Source organism: Rana temporaria, chromosome 5 (genome assembly GCF_905171775.1).
Source record: "Rana temporaria chromosome 5, aRanTem1.1, whole genome shotgun sequence".
Lineage (NCBI taxonomy): Eukaryota > Metazoa > Chordata > Amphibia > Anura > Ranidae > Rana > Rana temporaria.
The window spans coordinates 336,792,220-336,817,551 of record NC_053493.1 but is presented as its reverse complement, the minus strand read 5'-3'; the positions used below and the strand labels follow the sequence as shown (position 1 = coordinate 336,817,551).

Here is a 25,332-nt window from a genome sequence, read left to right as displayed (position 1 = left end):
AGGATATAAGTTTTTGGGGCTCTGTACTCTTAACTATGGCTATGATAGAGTTGGGAGAGGGCTGCAGGGCTGCCTCTGGAAATCGTGTGGTCAGAGCATGACGAACCTGGTGGTATCTGAAGAGCATGGTGCCCGGGAGTGCGAATTTATCCTGAAGAGTGTGGAAGGTCTTAAGCTCTCCATCCGAGATAAGATGGTGAAGAGAATATATCCCTTGTGTGCTCCATAACTCTGAATTAGGAATCAGGGACATTTCAGGCAAGTTTTTATTGTGCCACAGTGGGGTGTAGTCATTGAAAGGTGTTAACTCTAATTTATCCATAGCAATATCCCAAATCCTCCTGTTGTGGTACAAGAGACAGTGCTGCCTGGGTGCCCCGTGTGCCCACCGCTATCACCGTGATGGGGTCCTCCGTATGTTGCGGACAAAGCAGAGTGCTGAATCTCTCTATCTGTTTTATCAAACAATTGAGACAATATGTAGTAAAGTTTTAGATCTGGCATAGCAGGCCCTCCCAAGTCTGTGGGGTTTTTGAGAGAGCGCCAGGCCAATTTGTGCCTGTTGCTGCCCCAAACAAAAGGTTTAACCCCTTCAATACCAAGCTTTTATACCCACCTCAATACCGGGCCTATTCTGGCACTTCTCTCCTACATGTACAAATCCTCATTCTTTTGCTAGAAAATTACTCCGAACCCCCAAACATTATATATGTTTTTTTAGCAGACAACGTTTTATCTCGCGCAGTATTTGCGCAATCATTTTTTAAAACGCCAAAGGGGAGGCAGATGGATCATTTATCTAAGAAGTACTGTTTGAATTCAGTTGGGATGGTATCGTCCCCTGGCAACAGAGAGAGCCAGAAGGGAATGAGGCACCACTAGTTAGGTGGTTTATTGACATGAACCGCTATGGTAACCCAAAAAGGACAGTGGTCTGAAGGAGTCTCAGGCCAAACTTTGCAGTCTGCAGCCTCGGGAGCAAGGACTGCGAGACATGGTATTATGCGTGGCTGAGAAACAGGAGTACACCCTTACTTGAGGGTTTAGATGCCTCCAAGTGTCCACTAGATTAAAATTGGAGAGAAGCCTGGAAAACCTTGTGTTAGGGAGGGTCACCACTCTTGAGTCTGGGCCGAAGTCTATCTAGATTTGGTTTAGTGTTTCATTAAAGTCTCCCAACCAACCTGCCCATACCGCGGGGGGTGTCGGAACATGTATGTGAAACCTCCCACAAACCTCCCACAACAATTGTGGCACTAAAAGGAGGCGGAACATAGAATTCTAGAAGTAGGAAGGGTTCACCATAGATTTTAACATGTAGGAAGACGTACCGCCCCTGTGGGTCAGAGGATACATCACATAATTCAAAATGCAGTGACTTGGCCACCAAAACCGAGACTCCGCGAAAGCATGGGACGTGTGGGTGGAATGAAAGGCCCACCCAACCCATGGTCTGCGTTGTCAACTGGAGCTGCCTCTCCACATGCGTCTCAACTATTACCACAACATCCGCACGTTGCTTCATAAGGAAGGTGAGGGCTGCCGAACGCTTGACTTTGTCACGGAGGCTCCTCACATTCCATGTAGGAAATTTTACACTAGCCATAATCTAGGTAACAACATAGATACTATAGTACAGGCTTGCAGCCATCACATTGGAGTAAAAGCATATTGAGAAAAACAGCAGAACTGAAAAACCACATGTGCAAGAGTAAGTCTGACTGTACATAAAGATCAGTGAACAAAACATTAATCCATGTCCATTTTAAACTTTTGTACCACATATTATTGCCGGTCTATAAAATACAAACTCTCCCCTCCCAAACTGGTGTGAGCATCCACCCAAAACACTATCTATCCCTCAGGTGACAAGTGCTTGAAACCGGTACACAAGGACACCAAGCAGTCACTTGATGGTTATGCAGCAGGTACAAAAAAAAAACAACCAGAAAAAAAGGGAAGCATGACTGTTGCAGTGGTGACATAGCAGTGTTCAAGAACAGCCTTGTTCTCCTGAACCCATAGCAAACCATTAACAGGGCCCCTGGTCCAGCCCCCAATGTAGTAACCTGTGTCCCGAGGGATGGTCGGGCGAAATTGTGCTGCAATTTGCACAGTGCTGGTAGGTCACCATTGAAACTGGAGTCTCATAAAAAAAAATAAAGGAGCAACTTGAAGTTTGAAAAATCAGAAAACAATAGTAATAATTATAAAACCCTACACAAGGGTAACTGGGCGCTCCGGAGTCAATGCTGTGAGATCCCCTTCTGCAGCCAAAGCATGTCACAGCGCATATGATTCCAAGGGATATATCAGCCGGCCGGCTCAAAGGCGGGCCATGGAAAGAATGGGCTCAGGGGCATTTATCGGAGTCGCCTTTCGGCTGAGGAATACCAGGCTTTTTGACCTTGCCTTCGGTTGACATCTTCTGGACACCAGAAGTGTATTCCACTTCTTTTTGGATCTTCGCTGACAGTCCCAGTGTACAGCTGGTTGGGTACCGTAAGCTCGATTGACCTGTTGTCATATGACAGTCGGGTCCAATGGTTTTCGGTTAGCACATTTATAGTTACATCTTACATCTGAAGATCTTCGTTGGGATGGTTCATTCAATCGCATGACATTGTTATTATGTTATTTACTCACGATGGACAATTTATCACGTTGAATTTCTACATGGACTGGTTGTTTTCATGTGGATTGAACATTATTTTATGGTTATACCCTGTTGAGTATATATTATGTGGTGTTTTTTCACATTGCACTAATACATAGCGCTACACATTCACCCACATTCCTTTTACACAGAGCAGCCCGGATCCTCCTCTTGTCGGGTCCCTTGTCCGTGCTTCTGGCCCCTCCCTCCTGCTGAGTTTCCCTACAGCAAGCCACTTGCTATGGGGGCACCCGAGCCAAGCTGCAGCTCCCTATGTCCATTCAGACAAGGAACCGTGGCTAGGCCCCGCCCCCTCTCTCTCTCTCCTTATTGACTTTCTGATTTTGACAGCAGCAGGAGCCAATGGCCTGCGCTTGTATCTCAGCCAATGAGGAGAGGAGTCCAAGTCTCTCCTGCAACATCGATGGATCGAGATGGGCTCAAGTGAGTGAGGGAGGCTGCTGCACACAGAAGTTTTTTTTATCTTAATGCGTGGAATAAATTAAGATATAAAAAAGCCTTCTACCTTTACAATCACTTTAAACAGCATATTTATTGCATTCACGCCATTTCCTTTTGTGAGGATAGAAATGTGGGCGCTGCCCTTTCTGTTTTTTTTTTGTAATGTGTATGAACATCTTCATGACTTCCCTAGCTAGTGACTAGTACGTGGCCTAGAACAAGCATGTGGGAGTTTACACTTGTCACACTTTAGTGTGGTAGTGAAACCAAGAGAAGGCTGATAACCTTTGAATATGCATGTGTTTTTTTTTTTTCCCTCAGAGGCTCCTTTTATGACATACCGTTCTTTTGTGTGTTATTCTTCACTCTAATACCAAATGGCAAAAACTAACATTTTTCTCTTTCTTTGAAGCATCATGGAAAAATTAAGAAAACGGACTTCCTAAAAAAACATGAAAAGGTAATGAATTATTAATATTATTTAGTTCCTATGGCACATTTAATGATGATGACAAATTGTAATCCATTCAGACATGATAAAATGTATGCTAAAGCTATATTGCCAATCCTGTCCACTTCCTTGCTTCCTGCTGGTTGGTCTCACATAATATATTGGAGAAAATTTGGTAGCATGAAAACCTGTGTGGATGCAAACCCTAGACTTCTGTAATCGCGTGCATACGTTCTGACCACTACTCTACTTTTTCACTTGTGCAGGCTGAATCTGTCTGTCCTGTGTATGTTTTCTGCCGAGGCCATTTCAAATGGGCTATTTTGCCCTTGATGTCGTGTCAGAATCACTGGTGGGGCAGCAGTTTAGCCTATACTGCATTTGGTTGCTTCTGAACTGCACCAAAGCCCTGCAGAATCTCAATTACTAATGGGATAATGACATGTCACTGGTCTGGCCAGCAAGGGGGCGACTTCGCAGAAGAAGATATGTTGTCTTAGCAATTTCGTTGCTAGCACGTTTTTTGACATGGCCCTTAGTGGATTGCTGGAGCACTCGGTCAGCTAAACCCATAGTGACATTGTCCTCCAGCCAGTCTCTTAATGTTGGTAATATACAGGATTTTTATAGCGCCAACAGGTTTTGCAGTGCTTTTATAACATGGGGCAGACAGAACAGTTACTATACAGTTCAATATATAAGGAATCGGAGGGCCCTGCTCATTAGAGCTTACAGAGAGGGCCAAATGATGCAAAAGTAAATAACTGTGGGGGATCAGCTGATGGAGATAGTGGAAATACAGTTGTTGGGTGAAGGCAGGATAGGCTTTTCTCAAGAGAAAGCTTTTCCGGGATCGCCTATAAGTAGGCAGAGTAGGAGATAGCTGGACAGATTGGGATAGGGAGTTCCATAGGATGGGTGAGGCTCGGGAGAAATCTTGGAGGGGAGAGCATGGGAGGAGGTGACAAGAAAGATAAAGAACAGGAGGTATTGGGCAGGGGAAGGAAGAGTATGATTTGGTTGATATGTTGAGACCAGTTTGGTGATGTAGCTGGGGACAGAGTTGATGGCTTCCTAAGTTGTTAGTATATTGAATTTTATCTTCTTGTCCCATCCAAAATCGGAATTGTTCAGGCCATCTTTTAGCTGGTTGTCAATCCAGCAGGTACATTCATTGTGGCATAAACATAACTGACAGTGAATTAAAGGAATAACCCAGTAATTATTTAGCTCATCAGATCAGTGCCCTAACAGTCCAGGCTCACCCGCTAAGCATTGTGTGTCAGTGCATGGTCATAATGTCACATAATATTTTTCTCTTCATTTTTTTAATCGCTGCTTTATGATTTGAGTATGTTTTACAACTGATTAATTTTTCTTTTTGTTGCTGATAAACTAATGCAGGTTGCTTGCCCCTGTTCCAGTTAGCAAAGTACACTGGCAATATACACAAACCAATATTAAAGTGGATCATGTAAAGTAATCATTTCTGCATTGTATTTCAGTTATTTCAAATTTGCTCCTAAAACTCTGAACGATTTCGAAGTTTGTAAACTTAGTTTGTGAAGATCCCCACACATTTACTTCCTTGAATTCTGGGACATGTATTCACTGGTAGTGTTGTGTCACAGAATTTACAGAGCCTGCCTTCTGAAATTCAGATGGCATCTAATATTCTACCTGACCAATTTATCAGATCCCTCTCTGGCCCATCCCTACTTTATGCTAGTCCTTGCTTTACAAGCACAATGGCCAATACTTGCATGGACACATAACATATAGTATAGTGCCAACCTGGGCTAAGCAGGCACAATTGAAGCAGCTCTGGTCATTGCACTGTAATAGGACTCAAACTGTAGATGTTCAATATATATATATATATATATATATATATATATATATATATATATAATTATATTTTTGTGTGTATATTATGAAATGCTAGAAGAGTGTGTGACCACATGGGGACACCTAATAATTTACACTTTTATAAATGTTAAGCAAACTGCTTAAAAATGGGGATTCTCTCTGGCACCCTATCCTGTGTTTTCTAATGGCACCCACCAAGGTTGTCCTATCTCTCTCCACTTACTTTCATCTTCTTATCCCCTCACCTCATGCTGCCTTGCCTTTTCCCCATTTCTCTCCCCCCAAACTGACCCTTTCCATTCATTCCCTTTGATACCTTTGTTCATATAAAGCAAAACCTTGGCATTACTTGCTGGTCAAGTGTAACTTTTTTGTTAATTTAAACATTACATACTTATGTCAATAAATATTGCTACAATCTGTTAATTTTCTTCAAGAATCTTTTCTGTTAACATTGATCTTTTATATATCTTCACCCATTGTGTCACCATTTTTTAACCACTAGGCTATTTCATTTTTATTTTTTTATGAGCCCTGTAAACAATTCTCCTGTAACAAGTGAATTGGAATTCTTGTTTTGCACATATTGTAAACATGTTTCAACTGTGCATAGGAAAAAATGTTACTGCGCTGATCTAATTATCCAGAGGGTTTAGTCTCTGGAAATGTGAGCTGTGACTTAATATAATACACCCTCAACTATAAGTGGAATATATATTTCGGGGCCACAATGTGCCCAATCTTAAATGTGAGTAACCTAAATACAAACAATCTGTGAAAATATATAAATTTAATTTAAATCATGCATATGTGACAGTTTTTGAATCACAAATATAAATTGGTGTATCGGCATACACATCAATAAATATGCCACAGTGCTCCTGTGAAAGAGTGGCTATCGTTGCTGCTACTAGCCGGCTAAATAATGAAAACAATACAGAAAAAAGTATACTATATAAAACACACAATGTGCAATGTGCCAACTGCACCGTGAATTGTCCAATAACTGGTATTGGAAACGGGTAATCCCCAAAAAATTATGTATAGCAAAAAAAAAAAAATTATATATATATATATATATATATATATATATATATATATATATATATATATATATATATATATATATATATATATATATATATATATTATTATTTATATATATATATATATATATATTATTATTTATATATATATATTATTATTTATATATATATATATATATATATTATTATTTATATATATATATATATATATATATATATATATATATATATATATATAGTTATCAAACAACCAATAAAAAGTGCAATGTGCTAGCTGCACTGAAAATAGTCCAATAACAAGCAATCTTGATCCTATACAGTAGGTTCCAGCAAACAAAAGGTTCAATGTTGGTGGTGCTGTATACAGACAAGTGCCGCTATCTCTTCCACCCGATAAAAATGTGCCACCATCACCAATGGTTAAAATCAACACTCGCCAGACCCCAGATATTAATAGGCTCCAAGGTGGTGTCTTTTCTTTATCCGTCAGTGGGTGTTGCCTCCTTTTTCCTTTTACAAGGTATCCTTAAATCCTCAAAGACAAGGGGCTCATCATGGTATAGTATGTTAAAAATATATTTTATTTAAAAAAAGGTAAAAAATAACACTTACATTATAAAGTGCCTCTGACTGGCACTGAGTGTCTTTGGCAGTGTCAACCGTTAAATGCCGCTGACCAGCATTTAAATGGAGTCCTAGGAGGTGTGCATGCCCCGCTTTTCTCTGCATGTGTTGCTACAAGGGGTCCTTGCGTGCTAATGTGCTTCAACCTCTATGTGTGTGTCCAGGCAGCTCTCCTGACGACGCAAATAGCGAAACGCATATGTAAACAAGCTGGCGAACGCATATGTGGGTAGCGCCCGCATATGTAAACAACTTTACTTTTACTGTTGTCTTATTTTTTAATTAAAAAAAGTGCATTTTTTCCCCAAAAAAGTGCGCTTGTAATGCCGCGTACACACCATCACTTTATGTGATGGAAAAAACCGTTGTTTTTAAAAACGTCAATTTAAATGACCGTGTGTGGGGGAAAACGTTGTTTTATGTATTGTGAAAAACGACAAAAATAAATTGAAACATGCTTCAATTTTTTGTGTCGTTTTTCAAAACGTCGTATTTTGTTTCACAAAAAATGACCGTGTGTAGCAAAAACGACGTTTTTAAACCCGCGCATGCTCAGAAGCTAGTTATGAAGCGAGCTTCAATGGAAAAAAGTGGTGAACGTAACTGCGCTTTGCTAGAGCATTGTGAAAAACAATGGTGTGTAGGCAACGTCGTTTTTGAAAATTGAAGTTTCAAAAACGTCGTTTTTTTACTTCACAAAAAAAATCGTTTTTTTTCATCACATAAAGTGATGGTGTGTACGCAGGATCAGACCGTTGCGCAAATACGGCGTGACAAAGTATTGCAACGATTGTGATTTTATTCTCTAGGGTGTTAGAATAAAAATATATACATAATGTTTGGGGGTTCTAATTAGAGGGAAGGAGATGGCAGTGAAAACAGTAAAAAAAAAAACACATTAGAACTGCTGTTTTACTTGTAATGCCAACGGCCACCACCAGATGGCGCCAGGTCACAGAAGGAAGCTTGGGCCTTCACAAGGCTGCAAAGCCGCGGCCTAAATTATCGGCCGTCGTGGGCCCGCCGCGATCGCATGGAGGTGGGGGCGTACGGAGACACAGGATACTTTTAGGCCGCAAAGCCGCGGCCTCAATTACCGGCGGGCGCCAGGTCACAAAGGGGGAAGATTGGGCCTCTTGCTCACTAATACCCTGCGGCGTGGACAGGTAAGTGGGGAACCTGTGGGACTTGGTTCAACGGCATGTTTTCTCCATGGGGGATTATGGGTTTTCGCCTATAGTATGCTCTGCATCGGCAACTTTTAACCACTATGTCTGTTAGACAGGATGGCCCATTTACCCATACACCTCCCCCTGGCTGGCTTTCTAGTATGCTGCTGCGACCGCATATTCCTAGTGGGAAAGTTAGTAAGGACAACTCCATCCAGCCCAGGCAAAAAGCCCTGAGGGCTATGCCTGGCAGTACCTGTGCGGGTGTCTTCTTCCAGCTAGCTCCACGTGTCCTCCTTCTCTCCGGCGCGGCGTCCCCATCCTCCTCCTGCAAGCAGCATGTCACCCGCGCACGGTCAGATAAGAAGACTTACAGCCGCGTGCAGAGGGGGCGGGCAGCGTCCGGGCGTTCCCCTCCCCGCCTGACGTCAGGGGGGAGGCACCCAGATGAAGCTACGAGCGGACAGCTGGAGGGACACAGAGCGGCAGTCGCCTGGCTGCCACAGAGCGGTTATCATCCCAGATAGGCTCCAGCTGATTACGGCGACACCCGGTGGCGGTTAAGAGAACAGTTTGGGTCTGGAGCTTCTGCTCAATACTGACCATTTTCTTTAACTTATCAGCCAGAGTTCTTTTGCAGCAGCCTGAGCTTTCAACCACAGGCTGATTTATTATATTGGGTTAGCCTTTATTTTTGCTCAGTACTAGTACTAGTCCAGCAGTAAGGGAGGCAGTACTCAACTCAGTGTTGGAGGTGATCCTCAGTATTTGCCTACCCTTATTTTGGCTCAGGGAAGCTTAGGATCCCCTAGCACATACCCTAGCCTTTATTTTTTAAGAATTCTTGCTGTAACAATCGGTTGTTCTCAGCGGAGTACCTCAAGGTTGTACTATGGCTCCCAAGGGCTCGGGAACTGCTAAAAATACAAAAAATGTTAAAAAAAAAAAAAGCGTCCCCATCGGGCTCTGAGGATCTTGGCCAGGCTTCAGCGGTTCTATCCTCCCCGGAAAGACCTGAGGTCGTCGCCCTGGGCGAGCCATCAGGGCTGCTAGGTGCTGCGGCTGGCCCTATCCAACCAGCTTCTGTCTGTCACGGAGGAGATGCTGGCTTCCACCCTGGGTGGATTGGAAAGAAGGTTGACAACTTTGATTGCAGCCTCATTGCCAGAAAGGAAACGGGCTAGGTCCCCTTCTCCTAGGTTTGTGTCTTCAGATGCGGAAATCCTTTCTCCAGAGGAGTTGGAATTTCCAGAGGACCAAGCAGACGAACACCTAGATTCCGAGGAATCTACTATAGAGGAACCTTTTTCAGCCTCCCAGGCAGAGAGTTTGTGGATCCAGTCCCTAACGAATATGGTCCGGTCTGCGTTTAAATTGCTTCCTTAGGTGTCCTCCTTAGGCTCCTTTAAAGGCACCACAGAACAACTCTGTATTTCCAGTTCGCCCTCTTTTGGAAGACCTGATATTTCAGGATTGGGTGCGACCAGACAATCTTTATTCCTCCCAAGGGGTTCTCGATTCTATACCCAATGGAGGAAAGATTCCCTAAGAGATGGGCGGTCCCTACGGTGGACGCAGCCATCTCCTGTGTCAATAAGACCTTAACTTGCCCGGTTGAAAACATTCAGATGTTCAAAGATCCGGTCGATAAACGGCTAGAGACTCTGCTGAAATCCTCCTTTGCCACAGCAGGGGCGGTGGTTCAGCCGGGTGTGGCTGCTATTTGTATTTGCCAGGCGTTCAAGGACCAGGCAAACCAAGTTTTAAAGGACGTTCTGGCTCAACAAGCACGAGAACTAGCCGATCTCCCAAGAGCCCTGTTTTTCGCGGTGGACGCCATTAAAGACTCCATCCAGCAGGCTTCCCCGATTGTCACTATTTTTAGTACACATGCGGAGACTCTTGTGGTTAAAGAACTGGTCGGCCGAAACTCTATGCAAGAAGCTCTTAGCAGGCTTTCCCTTTCATGGAGAAAGGTTGTTTGGAGAGGACCTAGATACATATATACAGAAAATATCTAGTGGAAAGAGCACTCTCTTGCCTGTTAAGAGAAGGTTTCGTGGTCCCACTTTTAAACGTTCAGCCTCACCAGCCCCAGGACCCTCAGCCTCCAGGCAGTATCGACGGCCTTCTGGGCGATCAGGCATGGGCAATAAGTCGCAGGGGCAGACTTCGGGTAACAAAAGACTCTGGTCCCGCAAACCGGCAAAAGCAGCCCCCAAGTCGACTTTATGAAGGGGCGCCCCCACTCACTCGGGTGGGGGGAAGGCTTCGGTTTTTCTCAGATTTGGGAAGCCAGAGTCCCCGACAAGTGGGTCTTCTGCTCGGTGACCCTAGGCTACAAACTGGAGTTTCGGGACTTCCCCCCTCCTCATTTTCAGAGGTCAAACCTGCCAGGCGATCCAGAAAAGAGGGTATCTCTTCTGACAGCCTTGGATCGCCTCTTATCCCAGGGGGTGATTGTGGAGGTACCAGCCCAGGAATGCGGACTGGGGTTCTATTCCAACCTCTTCATCATTTCAAATGGCGATGTCAGGCCGATATTGGACCTAAAGGGTTTAAACCATTACCTAAAGATCCGGTCCTTCCGGATGGAATCCATCCGTTCGGTGGTCGCCGCCTTGCAGGAAGAGGATTTTCTAGCGTCAATAGATATAAAGGACGCATACCTCCATGTCCCGATATTCCCAGGCCATCACAGGTTTCTTTAGTTTGCATTAGGTCAGCACCCCTTGACCCTGTTGTCACTTGTTCGTCAGAGTCTGTGCTGGTGGTTGAAGCCTCAGAACCTGCTAAAAGGAAGATCCTTCAGCCCTGTCTCCTAGAGGATAGTAACCACGGATGCCAGCCTGATGGGCTGGGGTGCGATTCTGGAAGGATAACCCAGCAGGGGAGGTGGTCAAGATTGGAAAGAATCTTGCCCATCAATTTGTTGGAAATCCGAGCTGCACGGTTAGCCCTGGAGGCCTGGACGTCCGAATTGCAGGGGTCGCCAATAAGAGTGCAGTCCGACAATGCCACGGCCATGGCATATATAAACCACTAGGTAGGCACCAAGAGCCGAACTGCCCAGAGAGGTAAACCAGATCTTTTCTTGGGCAGAGTCTCATGTCCCTTACATCTCGGCAGGGTTTATCCCCGGGGTGGACAATTGGCAAGCAGACTTCTGAGTCGCCAGCAGTTGTTCCCAGGGGAATGGTCTTTCCATCCCGATGTCTTCCAGGAGATTTGCCGGAGGTGGGGGTCTCCGGATGTAGACATTATGGCATCAAGGTTCAACAAAAAAACTGAACATGTTCGTGTCCCGGACAAGGGACCCGTTGGCAAGCGGAACCGATGCGTTGGTGTGCCCGTGGCATCGGTTTGCTCTACTGTATGCCTTCCCCCCCCCATTACTGATGCTACCCCGCCTCCTGCGCAGAATCCGGGTAGAACACAAGCCGGTAATTCTGGTGGCTCTTGCCTGGCCCCGAAGGCCTTGGTACTCTCTAATTGTGAGAATGTCGGTAAGAGAGCCCTGGACTCTCCCGCTCCGCCCAGACCTGCTCTCGCAAGGCCCGATCCTCCACCCTGCCTTACGGCCAATAAATTTGACTGCCTGGCGGCTGAATCCCTGATTCTCAGGGGTAGAGGCTTGTCTAGCTCAGTAGTCTCCACTCTGATTAGGCCAGAAAGCCAGTTTCCAGGATAATCTATTAGAGTGTGGAGGGCCTACATAGCCTGGTGTGAGTCGAGGGGGTGGCATCCCCGCAAATATGCTATTGGCAGGATTCTAGAATTCCTACAGCTCGGGGTAGACAAAAACTTAGCCGTGAGCACTATCAAGGGGCAGGTTTCAGCTTTATCGGTCTTGTTTCAAAGACCATTGGCTACCCACTCTCTTGTTAAAACCTTCTTACAGGGAGTTTTACGGATCAATCCTTCAGTCCGGGCCCCCCTTTGCCCCTGGAACCTGAACCTTGTCCTGTCGGCTCTACAGAAGCAACCTTTTGAGCCTTTGGCCGAAATACCGTTGCTTTTACTGACTAGAAAGTTAGTATTTTTGGTGGCCATGGCTTCTGCTAGAAGGGTATCAGAGTTGGCAGCCCTGTCATGTAGGGAGCCATACCTCGTATTGCATAAGGACAGGGTCGTTTTATGCCCGCATCCGTCCTTTCTCCCGAAGGTAATATCAAGTTTTCACTTGATTTGATTCTGCCTTCCTTTTTTCCAAATCCCACTTCGGGAAAAGAGAGGTTGCTGCATTCCTTGGATGTGGTCCGGGTCGTGAAGGTCTATCTTAAAGCCACGGCAAATATTCGGAAAACCGACGTTTTGTTAATTTTACCGGATGGACCCAAAAAGGGTCAGGCAACAACGAAATCCACTATTGCTAGATGGATCATAGTTAATTACCCAGGCCTATGGCCTTTGTCAGTGAAGGCCCCTCTTGGGCGGCGCATCACCAGATCTCCATGGCTCAGGTTTGCAGGGCGGCGACTTGGTCGTTCGTCCACACGTTTACAAAATTTTACCAGCTGGACGTTAGGAGGAACACCGACGCAGCCTTTGGGCGGGCGGTACTGCAGGCTGCAGTATAAGATCCTCACGTCCGGGGGGGCACCCTTTATTATTGTTTGGCTGGAATGTCTCCCTCCCCTCATTAAGCATTGCTTTGGGACATCCCACATAGTAATGGCTATGCTGCTCTGTGTCCCGTGATGTACGATAAAGAAAGAAGGATTTTTATAAACAGCTTGCCTGTAAAATCCTTTTCTTGGAGTACATCACGGGACACAGAGCTCCCACCCCTCTTATGGGGATTTTTTTGGGATGCATACTGCTTGCTACAAAACTGAGGTACTCCCGTTATGGGAGGGGGTTATATAGGGAGGGGACTTCCTGTCTGGGATTGCTAGTAGTGTCCATCACCTGAAGGTAGACTCTATAACCCATATAGTAATGGCTATGCTGCTCTGTGTCCCGTGATGTACTCCAAAAAAAGGATTTTACAGGTAAGCTGTTTATAAAAATCCTTCTTTTTTCCTGGTTCAGATGCAATAAAACTGCACTTCCCATTCATTCCAGTGAGCATGCTTAACATGCATAAAGACTCAAATTACAGAACGTCCTATGACTTAAAAAAAACATGGATGCTCTAGCCACATGGGAAATAAAGGGAATTGCTTCTTAAAATGTTGTGTGTTTAATTTTAATGCACACAAAAAAAAAAGTGGGAGAAGGCCCTGAAGATTCTTATTCATTATTTTTTTTTTTTTATAACACTATGCAAATAGTCAAAAGAGAAAAGGAGTCACCGCTCCAGGTGAGTCTTGTGAGCAATTGAGGAACCTCTCAGGAAGCCCAGGTGCTGGCAATGCACAAGGCAAATGTAGAGAATGGAGAGATGATGGACAGCGGCACTCAAAAGGAACTTCAAAAAAGTTGTCTTTATTAAATAAAAGTCGGCATGCAAAACAAAACACAGCCACAGAGGAGGACAGCCGACATGTTTCGCACTATATTAGTGCTTAGTCATGGCAAATAGTTAAACTATAGAAATATTTACTAATGTACCCATTGTAGGCCTTGCATCTGTTCTGTCAGTAGTACTTTGTATAATGATGGGCTGCATTATCACAAATATCGTCTCAGGCCTCAATGTATGCAAGTGTGCTCATTTCATTTCCCAGCCACACCTGGATGAGATGCATGCCTCATGTACTCTGCCCCCGAGCATTGTGTGCTTGGGTACATTGGAGGCCTTTTGTAGGGCATTAGGAGAATTGCTAAGCTCTTTTTATGGGACAGCGATCAAAGGAGCTTACACGATTCTGTCTTGTAGTTGTATTGTTGATCCTTCCCTTTGAGAAGAGAGACAGCAGGTAGCGGACCTACATTAGATTCCTCAGCAAAAATAAAAGTGGGGGGGGGGGGGTCGTGAAGGGTGAATGCCCATGGTCAGTAATTCTTAGTCACATTAACCACTTCAATACAGGGCATTTTCACCCCCTTCCTGCCCAGGCCAATTTTCAGCTTTCAGTGCTGTAACATTTTGAATGACAATTGCGCGGTCATGCAATACTGTACCCATATGACATTTTGATAATTGTTTTCCCCACAAATAGAGCTTTCTTTGGTGGTATTTGATCACCTCTGCGGTTTTTATTTTTTGCCCTATAAACCAAAAAAGTGCAAATTTTGAAAAAAACACTTTTTTGGGGATTTAATAAATATCCTATTTAAAAAATAAATGTCTTCCTCAGTTTAGGTCGATATGTATTCTTCTACATATTTTTTATTTTTATTATTTTATATCATGACTGTGACATTGCAATGGACATATCGGACACTTTTGACCATTCACATTTATACAGCGATCAGTGCTATAAAAATTCACTGATTACTGTGTAAATGTGACTGGCAGGGAGGGGGTTAACACTAGGAGGCGATCAAGGGGTTAATTGTGTTACCTAGGGAGTTATTGTAACTGTAGGGGAGGAGACCGATCAATGTTCCTCTGTACTGGGAACACACCATCGGTCTCCTCTCACCCTGGTCTTTACACACGCACATCCACGTCCCTGCTGTGTGACAGGCAATCGTGGGTGCCCGGCCGACATCGGCTCGCAAGTGATGCTCGGTAAGCCAAAGACGTCATATGACGGTGGGACGGAGGGTTCCTGCAGCCGTCCATATGACTATACAGCTGTAGGGGAGTGGTTAAGAGTGTCAGAGAAGAACTGTAGAACCATACAAAAAGCAATGTATATTTGCATGACCATTTTGTAAGCATGGACAGATTTAATTATGGTTCCTGCTGAGATCTGCCAACTTTCTTAATCCGCAAATCAACTTCCCTGATATACCGAATGACCAAAACAACCCCTTGCTGGCTTATAAGTCACGACTTCTCTCTGGAGGGTTGAAGGAAGCAAGCTTTATGAATTAAAGTATCCAGTTTTGTTTAACAGTCATATGGCATTTTAGTATTTTTATTACTGCTTGCATTTGTTTTTTTCTTGGCAGCTTTATTACGTTGTAAGCTTATTAAAAAAAAAAAAGAAAGTTCACAGGTGTCTGTGACAAATAGACACAAATCCTATTCACAGTGACAGCATTAACTTTACTGTACTATATCTATGGAAGAGTAGTGTTGCCCTCCAGGAAATGTCTATAGAACACCTCCCCCTCCCCATTTCCATAACATAGAGAGGAGTTACTTTGTAGTCCACAGAGACATCTGAGAGCAGTCTGCAGAATTTATCAAAAGCCGAGCAGCCAGAATCTGGATCAGCTGCCGTTGGAAACCAGTCAGCTTCTATATTTCATTTTCAAAGCTGAAGTTCCAGACAATTTCTGTGTTAAGTCAGCAGCTACAAAAGGTGTCATAACCAAAAAACACTACAGCACTGACACTGTGCCCATACTATAGTAAAAAAATGTCATATACCAGGCTAAAAAAAAAGGTATTGAAAGATACTTCTTCCCGGAGGTATAGGAATAAAAATGTCAATTAATAGAACATGGCTGACACTGTGGTGCTGGCAAGGCTGCTTTCATTTGTGGGCTGTAAATCCACAATCTGTAAAATAGGAAGGGAAGATGGCTCCAAGCTGGCATAGTGTAGCACAATCGAGGCATGGTTAAGCTTCTGAAACGCATCCCGATTGGCTCACAGAGCTGTCGGACAGCTCCTCTCACTACTTCAGCTGGACACATTGTCTTTGGGCTGACATCCGACTTCTGGATATACCATCAGGGCCAGATAGGGTAGCCTGACGCCGGTCTCCAGGCTCATCTTGCTCCCCGCCACAACTGGCTTTCTTCTCCACCAAGCACTACCACACAGCTCCCAGCTCATTACTATCTGCTATGCAGTGGAATAACCACCTTACATGATTTCTCCAACTTACAAGCTGACCTCAATGCACTGTTCAAACCTCATTTGCCACAGTTTCCTAATTATAGTGGAATTCCAGGCTGTATATCATTTTTTTTTAATGAATATAATTTTAATATAAGGTCACTTACCAGATGTCAGCACCCAAGCTCATCCGTCCATCGGATTCAGGTGCAGGCGCCAGCATTGCAAGAAAGTAAGGGAAACCGACAGTAAAGCCTTCAGGCTTCACAGCCGGTTTCCTACTGTGCATGCACAAGTCGTGCTGCGCTTTCTGACATCCTTTCTTGTATTAAGAGTAGCATGGACTGCAGATGGAGAGATATAATTTTGTCCCTATAAACATCGTTAGTAAGACCTCATCTGGAATATGAAGTTCAGCTTTGGGCACCAGTTCACAAAAAGGAGTTCTTTTCACTTGCTGAAGCCAATTGGACCATGATTTTGTTATTTCGTTTTTTTTTTCCTCCTTCCTCAGGATAAACTGTGGGTATAGGATTGTGTAAGATAAGGTTTTCTATATGTGGTTTGGTCTTCCTTTTCTTTCTTTTTTTTTTGGTTTAACTGGATGGACTTTTTTTTCAACTGTGTGTGTGTGTGTATATGTATGTGTGTATATGTATGTGTGTGTATATATAATTTATTATTGTGTGTGTGTATTTAGACTTCTCTCCCCACAATGCACCTTCCAGGTACTTCCCACACCTCCCTCTTTCCCCCTGCTCTTTTGAAATGCACTGCATTCGTCTTTTCTCTCCAGCTTGTCTGAGGATCCTGGACCAGTGCCGCACTTTCTGGATGTCTTCTCTGCATGGCTGCCCTATTTTCTCTCATCTGAAGTGCCTGCCATCATCTTAGGTGACTTTAACATTCCAATCAATGTTAATACTGCTACCACTTCTAAACTGCTCAACCTAACCTCCTCTTTTAACCTAACACAATCCACCACTGACTCAAACAAGAACGCTCTTGACCTCTTATTCTCCCAATGCTGCACTCCCTGCAACCTTTCTAATACTCTCTCTGATCACAACCTTATCCGTTATACACTATCCTTGTCTCCTACATCCCCTGTAGCCAACCCACAAACCACTACCCGCAGAAACTTTTGCAACCTCAACCCTTCCATTCTTCACTCTGCTACTGATGGCCTTTACGACAAAATTGCACCCCTGTCCTGCCCAGACCTAACCACTTCCATCTACAACACCACGTTGTCATCCTCCCTAGACATACTTGCCTGCAAACCCTCATTAGACCCCACCTGTTTGAATAATGTAAGACCCATCTTCCTGCTCCCGTTTGCCTCCAAGCTCATCGAACGCCTTGTCCTTGACCGAATGAGTCGCTACCTCTCGACCTTCTCGACCCCCTACAGTCTGGTTTTCGCCCACAACATTCTACTGAAACTGCCCTACTAAAACCAGTGGCCATTACTCCATACTCATACTTTTAGACCTCTCTGCTGCCTTTGACACAGTTGACCACCTGCTCCTCCTTGGCAAATTATACTCCCTTGGCCTTTGTAATTCTGCTTTATCCTGGCTCTCCTCCTACCTATCTCAGCGCACTTTTAGTGTCACAACTCCATCTCCTCCGCTCCTCTTCCTCTTTCTGTTGGGGTACCCCAAGGCTCCGTCCTTGGGCCTCTCCTATTCTTGCTCTATACCTCTTCCCTGGGCCAGTTGATAACCTCCCATGGCTTCCAATACCACCTCTTTGCCGACGACACCCAGATCTCTCTCCACTCCTCAACTCACTCCCTCGATCTCCTCACGGATCTCAAACTTGCTGAATGACATATCGTATGGATGTCACACCACTTCCTCAAACTCCATCTTTCTAAAACTAAGCTTGTTATATTTCTTCTTTAACGGTCCCTCCACACATGACAGGGTCCTGGGTGTAATCCTTGACTCTGACCTCTCCTTCAGTCCCCATATCCAATCACTGGCTAAATCCTGCTGCCTCCACAACCTCTCCAGAAATCGACCCTTCCTGACTGACACCACAAAGCAACTTATTCACTCCTTAATTATTTCTAGTCTTGACTACAGCAACTCTCTCCTTAATGCCTACCCTTAAGCATGATATCCCCCCTTCAGTCTATTATGAATTCTGCTGCTAGACTACACCTCACTAACCAATCCATGACTGCAGCTCCTCTCTGCCAATCCCTTTACTGACTTCCCTTACCCCACTGTGTAAAATTCAAAATTCTAACCATAACATACAAGGCCATTCACAACATCGTCCCCATCTGTATCACCAACCTCGTCTTCAGATTTCGCCCAAATTGTCCCCATCCGCATCTCCCAGGACCTCCTACTCTCTAGCTCCCTTGTTACCTCCTCCCATGCATGCCTTCAGGACTTCTCCAGAGCCTCTCCCATCCTCTGGAACTCCCTGCCCCATTATGTCCAATCAGCCCCTACCCTGTCCACCTTTTAGGAGATCCCTGAAAACTAATTTATTCAGGGAAGCCTATCCCACACCCACCTAACAACTGTCCCCGAGCCACCCCCATCAAATATCTCCCGCAGCTATTACCTTTTGTACCACCACCCCCTTCCTTTAGAATGTAAGCTCTACGAGCAGGGCCCTCCTGTACCTTTTGTATTGAACTGTACTGTCATTGTGTTGTCCCCCCCCCCCTATACATTGTAAAGTGCTGCGTAATATATACATGATTTGTAAGACTAATCGGTTGGACATTGTGTAGATGCTTCTTTATTATGCAGAGCTAAAATATTTAGGCAGCATTTCCTGCACTTATATTCCATAATCGTATATATATATTTTTTCTCATTAGACCAGCAACCATCTTCTTGGTCCCAAGCCCTTTCCTCTGGATAGACTTTTGGCCATTCTGTACAGTGTAGTGGACAGTAGGGTTGCACCAACTGCAAACATCTTCTCCCAGGTATGCTTTCAATCAATATGTGTAGTTACTAAACATCTGTGTTTAACAGTTGTTTGAACATGTGTGTAAACTACATCTGAGCTGCCTGTGGTGTCACAGCTGTTCAAATGGAAATGCTAAAAAGCAAAGCAGCAGATAATGAAAAGAGCCATTATATTATCTGTGAATATGTTAATCTGTATGCTTGTGCTGTTACATGTACTACATTATGTGTAAAATAGTGTTCTTAGATTATTACTGTTGTTTTTATTTATTTTGTTACTAGATCTCCTCTCTTGTGACACTTCAGCTGTTAACCCAGGTGGGTCATGATGATCAGCTGGATGGACCTAAATACAAATGTACTGTATCGCTGGATTTTATAAGAGCTGTAGCAAGGTAGGTATGTTCCTATCAGTACATGGGACGTAATGAATAAATATTACTTTGTGCTAGTCCAAGTAAAAAATATATGGTAATGTGTGATAACTCTGTGTACAGGCAGCTTTTCAAAAGAAGCCTTAAATGAAATATATTTTGTTGCAGATTTTCTGTTTTTATGTTCTGGACTAAAAAATAAAATGTTTATTTTGGTCGGATAACTATGAAATACATTGCATATTCATAACATGCATTATTCTGTTATAGCCAGAAGGTGGCACCCTAGTCTCTCTTTTAAAGATTTTAGAATTGTAGTGTTGCTAAATCAACACTGAAAGATCAGTGTTAAAGCGGATGTGCCACTAAAAAACTATATTAAAAGCAAGCAGCTACAAATACTGCAGCTGCTGACTTTTAATATAAGGACACTTACCTGTCCTGGAGTCCAGCGGTGATCGCAGCAGATGACGAGCCGATCGCTCGTCACCCTGCTGCTCCCCCCTCCATCCACGGTGAGGGAACCAGGAAGTGAAGCGCTCCGGCTTCACTGCCCGGTTCCCTACGGCGCATGCGCGAGTCGCGCTGCGCCCGCCGATTGGCTCCCGCTGTGTGCTGGGAGCCGAGTGTTCCCAGCATACAACGGGGGGGGCGACGGGAAGCGGAGGAAAAACCCGTCCTTTGCCCGTATCGTAGGGCCGGAAGTGGGTGCAGATACCTGTCTGTAGACAGGTATCTGCACCCCCCTCCCCCTGAAAGGTGTCAAATGTGACACCGGAGGGGGGGAGGGTTCCGATCAGCGGGACTCCACTTTAGAGTGGAGATCCGCTTTAATAGAACTCAGTTTGGCCCTGAAAATTGGGAAATATGCCTCATTAGATGGCTGAATCTGGGGTTTTAATTAGATAAAGGTAGTTGTAAAGCAATCAGCTATTAGTTTTCCTGTCTTGGCAAAACCATAGGGCTTTGGGAATCCTTTTTGTCATGCATTACATTTTGCTTGTAAAGACTGAATACATACAGCAAAGAAAATACTATATACAACAGATTTCTAAATGTCTAATTTTAAGTAAAATTAACCTTAACCACTTAAGGACCGGACCAATATGCTGCCTAAAGACCCAAGGTGTTTTTACAGTTCGGGACTGCGTCGCTTTAACAGACAATTGCGCGGTCGTGCGACGTGGCTCCCAAACAAAATTGTCCTTTTTTTCCCCACAAATAGAGCTTTCTTTTCGTGGTATTTGATCACCTCGGCGGTTTTTATTTTTTGCGCTATAAACAAAAATAGAGCGACAATTTTGAAAAAAATTCAATATTTTTTACTTTTTCTATAATAAATATCCCCCAAAAACATATATAAATTTTTTTTTTTTCCTCAGTTTAGGCCGATACGTATTCTTGTACCTATTTTTGGTAAAAAAAATCGCAATAAGCGTTTATCGATTGGTTTGCGCAAAATTTATAGCGTTTACAAAATAGGGGATAGTTTTATTGCATTTTTATTAATTATTTTTTTTTTACTACTAATGGCGGCGATCAGCGTTTTTTTTTCGTGACTGCGACATTATGGCGGACACTTCGGACAATTTTGACACATTTTTGGGACCATTGTCATTTTCACAGCAAAAAATGCATTTAAATTGCATTGTTTATTGTGAAAATGACAGTTGCAGTTTGGGAGTTAACCACAGGTGGCGCTGTAGGATTTAGTGTACACTTAGTGTGTGTTTACAACTGTAGGGGGGTGTGGCTGTAGGAATGACGTCATCGATCGAGTCTCCCCTATAAAAGGGATCACTCGATCGATGCAGCGCCATAGTGAAGCACGGGAAAGCCGTGTTTACATACGGCTCTCCCCGTTCTTCAGCTCCGGGGAGCGATCGCGACGGAGCGGCTATAAACAAATAGCCGCGCCGTTGTCCCGGATCGCTCCCCGAGGGAACCCGACCGCCGCGTGTAGCGGGGGGGGTCCCGATCGGACCCACGTCTAGGCAGGGACGTACAGGTACTCCAATGTGCCTGTACGTGCCATTCTGCCGATGTATATGTACATGCGGCGGTCGGGAAGTGGTTAAAGTATAGCATGGAGGGTGCAAAAAAGTGGCTGAACTGTGTGATTTTTTTTTTTTTAAAGCCACCCCCCAACTGCAGCTTGAGTTGAGCTTTAGGCCTCTTGCACACGATACACCTGTATCATGTGCAAGTTTTTGTATATATTTTCATGCATATGCGTTTCACTCAATTTTCGCACAATTTCCCTGCAATTTTTTTGCGCACACGAGAAAACATTCTTGTTTTTTTTTGTTCTGTTGTCTTGTTTACGTGCCTGTGTGCATAGACACATTACAATTATTGGACTGTGTTTTAGCTCAGTTAAAAAAATAAAAACTGTACTAAGCTTTTTCAAGCTGCAGTGTACAAGAGGCCTTAAGTTGTTGGTAAAGACCATCTATATTTAGTAGTGCATCTTACATTACCCTCTCCCCAGATTGACATTGCTGGTGCACAAAGATGTTTCGGTTCATGCTTTTCTTTCCAGGGCAGAGACACCCTATGACAGGAAATTTGTTACTGGCTGGATCGCAAGGTAAAAATTAAAGGCAAAAAAAATGCAGCCACCACATCTAGCTTGGTACTGATTTTTTTTTTTTTTTTTTAATAGATAGGAGATAGAGAGATGGCAGTTAGTGTAATACAATTAAAGAAAAACTTAAGTCCACAATACTTTTCTTCAATGGTCTGACTTCCCGGATTCTTCCAAGTGCTGGACTTTGGCCATCTTGATTGGCCGATGAGGAATGACAATACCTTGCACATGGGCAGAAGTGCAGACGTCCCAGGGCACAGGCAACTGCGCAGCTGAGTGTACAATCTACAGAAGATTGTGAGCAGGCGGGCAGGGTTTATTTATTTTTATTTTTTTATTGCAGGACATGTATGTTTTTTAGTTTTAGATGTTAAATCTGAGTTAATAACCGCTTTAGGTGGGTGGAAATTATTGCACCCACACTGCCTCTGTCTGCCTATTCTGTCCAAACTTGTGAAAACCAATTGCACATCGTTTTAGGAATACATATACTGAGAACCATCTGCATAAGCTCACGGAAAACCTACCTTGGAAAATTACATAAGTATTTTGAACGTTCTACCCTTGTTATATCCTTGGTAAAAGTGGGGAAAATGACAGGATAAATATGGAATGTTGTAAATTGCATGTTCACCACTTGTATTCAGACAGCAGCTACAGCACCCACAACTAAATCCCTGCACTTCTGCTGAGTCATGTACTATTGTGTTGTGAATAGTCTGTGTAATTTGATCATTTTGCTATTTATGTCCATCTGCGATAAACATATATAGTTAAATGACCTAAAAGATGGACACACCCCCTGTCTCTTGTTATGGACCTATTGGAAAGCTGTCAAAGGAGCACTCTGTATTATATGTTTGTAAGTGTTTTATAGAAGCTTTGAAATATGATCTAAATGGTAAATCTATAAACTTGTAAGCCAAATGATCAAAACCTGTTCTAGTTTCCTTTTTAAAGCATAAGTTCACCCTTTGTAAAAAAAAAAAAAAATATATATATATATATATATATATATATATATATACCTCTTTTTGCAGGTAAAAAAAGTGCATTTATTTTTGTTTACTAGGAGGCTGTAAAGAATTGCACCCTTGATCAGTAGATAACTGGTGCAATGCAGGGCTCTTGCAGACTGTTGGTGTAAGCTGTCTGCTCATACCTCATACGGGCCGGCAGTAAGGCCCCTTTCAGACGGACGGCAGTTTTGCCGCAATTATAAAAGCATGTACATTTTCAGTGAAATTCAAGGCTCTGGGCACTGCGATTAGCTGCATTTGTACATTGCGATTTACGTGCGGTTACATCCGGTGCATTTCCATGAAATGCGATTTGCCATGAAATGTGATGGTCCGCCTCCATCACATCCTATTGGCTCACTCCTGTCACGTGACATATTTAAACGTCATCAGTCTCAGCTAGGCTATCATAGGGAGAGGATCTCCTCTCCCTGTGATAGCTGAAGCTGCACGGAGCTGGTGCTATGCGCATGCGCGTGTCTACGCTATTAGCGTAGACCTGTATGCGCAGTAGTAAATTTAGCTTACTCGCGCACCCAGGGAGGTCAACCCCCGTGCAGCTCTTCAAAGGGCTAAGAGAGAGGAGAGGGGGGCAGGCAGATGGGAGGCTGCTCCATTATACAGGCTGCCCATGGTGTGTGTGTGTGTGTGTGTGTGCTGCTGGCCACACAGCCTGAGAGCAGGAGGAGGGGAGAGGCAGCCTATAGATGTGTGTGAGATCATTGTTTCTATACATTGTTACACCAGCAATGCACTCACTGCAACACAGGCTGCTCCTCACAGAGCTGTGCATATCACACTGGCTTCTCCTTCCTAACAGTATATGTAATATGTTACACCACAAGCCCATAGCACCAGCTCCGTGCAGCTTCAGCTATCACAGGGAGAGGAGATCCTCTCCCTATGATGGCCTAGCTGAGACTGATGATGTTTAAATATGTCACGTGACAGGAGTGAGCCAATAGGATGTGATGGAGGCGGACCATCACATTTCATGGCAAATCGCAATTCATGGCAATGCACCGGCCGCGTTTAGCTGCGGTAGTCATTTCAATAGCAACCCTTTTTATTTATTTTTTATTATGATGTGCTTCCTGTTGTTCGTTTTTTTTTTATTCACGCTGCTATCCGCAGTTGACACAAAAGACTGTGATTACCTGCGGTTAAGTGCATATAGCTGCGCTAAATCGCACCTGGACGTATTCAATTCTATTTGCACCAAACCGCATGCAACGAAATCGCAGCTAAACATTGTGTGTGAATGGGGACATAGGAAAGCATTGTGTGCTTTTAGCTGCGGTAGAAAACTAGAAAATCCGCAGCTAAAAGCACCATTCTATCCGTCCGTGTGAAAGGCCCCTTACTCACTTAACTACCTCAACAGTGCCCTGGTCGTTCACTACAAGCCAACGGCCACAAAGGATGTCTGTACTTGTAGTTCTCCTATTCACAGAACTCTGTGAATAAATGATGCAGCGGGGTGGGCGGAACCCCGCAAGTCTAAATCTTTTAGAAATTTGGATAGCGAGTGGGCAGAGAAGATTCCCTGTTCACTGTCACAATGGGGGTTCGGGGGCTGCATCTGTAACATGTTGCAAACTGTGAACTTCTCCTTTCACACTATTAAGTTCAGCCTTCAGAATAAATGATTTACACCATTTTATTACAAATGTGTTTTTTTTTTGTAATGTTCTTTTTTTCTTAAAGTAATAGTTTTGCTACAGTATGATGCTGTCTTAACTTTTCACTTTTTTTTATTTATTTTTTAGGACTGTGAACTTTGATATTGTTAGATACCTGTATGATTTTCTATGACAAAGGCTTTCATTTGGAGGAATATGGAAGGGAAACCATGCATTTCCATGGAATGAATGTGTTTTCTCAATGGACTGTATTATCTAATAGTGTTCTATATGTTTGTAATTAAACTATTCTAAAACTCTAAAGTATCTTTGTTATGTGTACCTGAATTGAAATTATTCTACAGTCATGGAAACCTAGTAGAATATACAAAAATGTATTGTTAAATGACAGAAGAATTTTGAAATATTATTGCAGAGATTAGAATCATGTATTTAAGGTACAGATTTGTTGATGACTCTATCATTCTGTGTAGTGTGCACTTCATACATCCATTTATGTATGTAATTACTGTTCTTCTGTTTTCCATAATATGGTAAGTTGATTTAGGAAAAATGACATACAATTATAGGACTAGCGTCACACTTGCAATTAGTGTCATTGCTGATGACTTTATGTGCAATGTAATATATTCCACTTTACT

General features: G+C 43.6%; 1 protein-coding gene across 2 annotated transcripts in view; it reads left to right on the top strand.

Annotated features, from left to right (window-relative positions):
• ORC5 (origin recognition complex subunit 5) overlaps positions 1–24,994 on the top strand; it is a 68,225-nt gene extending 43,231 nt beyond the window's left edge. For both annotated transcript variants that reach the window (XM_040354389.1, XM_040354390.1), the window contains exons 12-15: positions 3,531–3,578; positions 18,972–19,082; positions 19,348–19,460; positions 24,818–24,994. In XM_040354389.1, the coding sequence (XP_040210323.1) occupies positions 3,531–3,578; positions 18,972–19,082; positions 19,348–19,460; positions 24,818–24,863 (318 nt within the window). In that variant the 3' untranslated portion in view covers positions 24,864–24,994. The remainder of the gene's footprint in view (positions 1–3,530; positions 3,579–18,971; positions 19,083–19,347; positions 19,461–24,817) is intronic.
• The last annotated feature ends 338 nt before the right edge of the window (positions 24,995–25,332 follow it).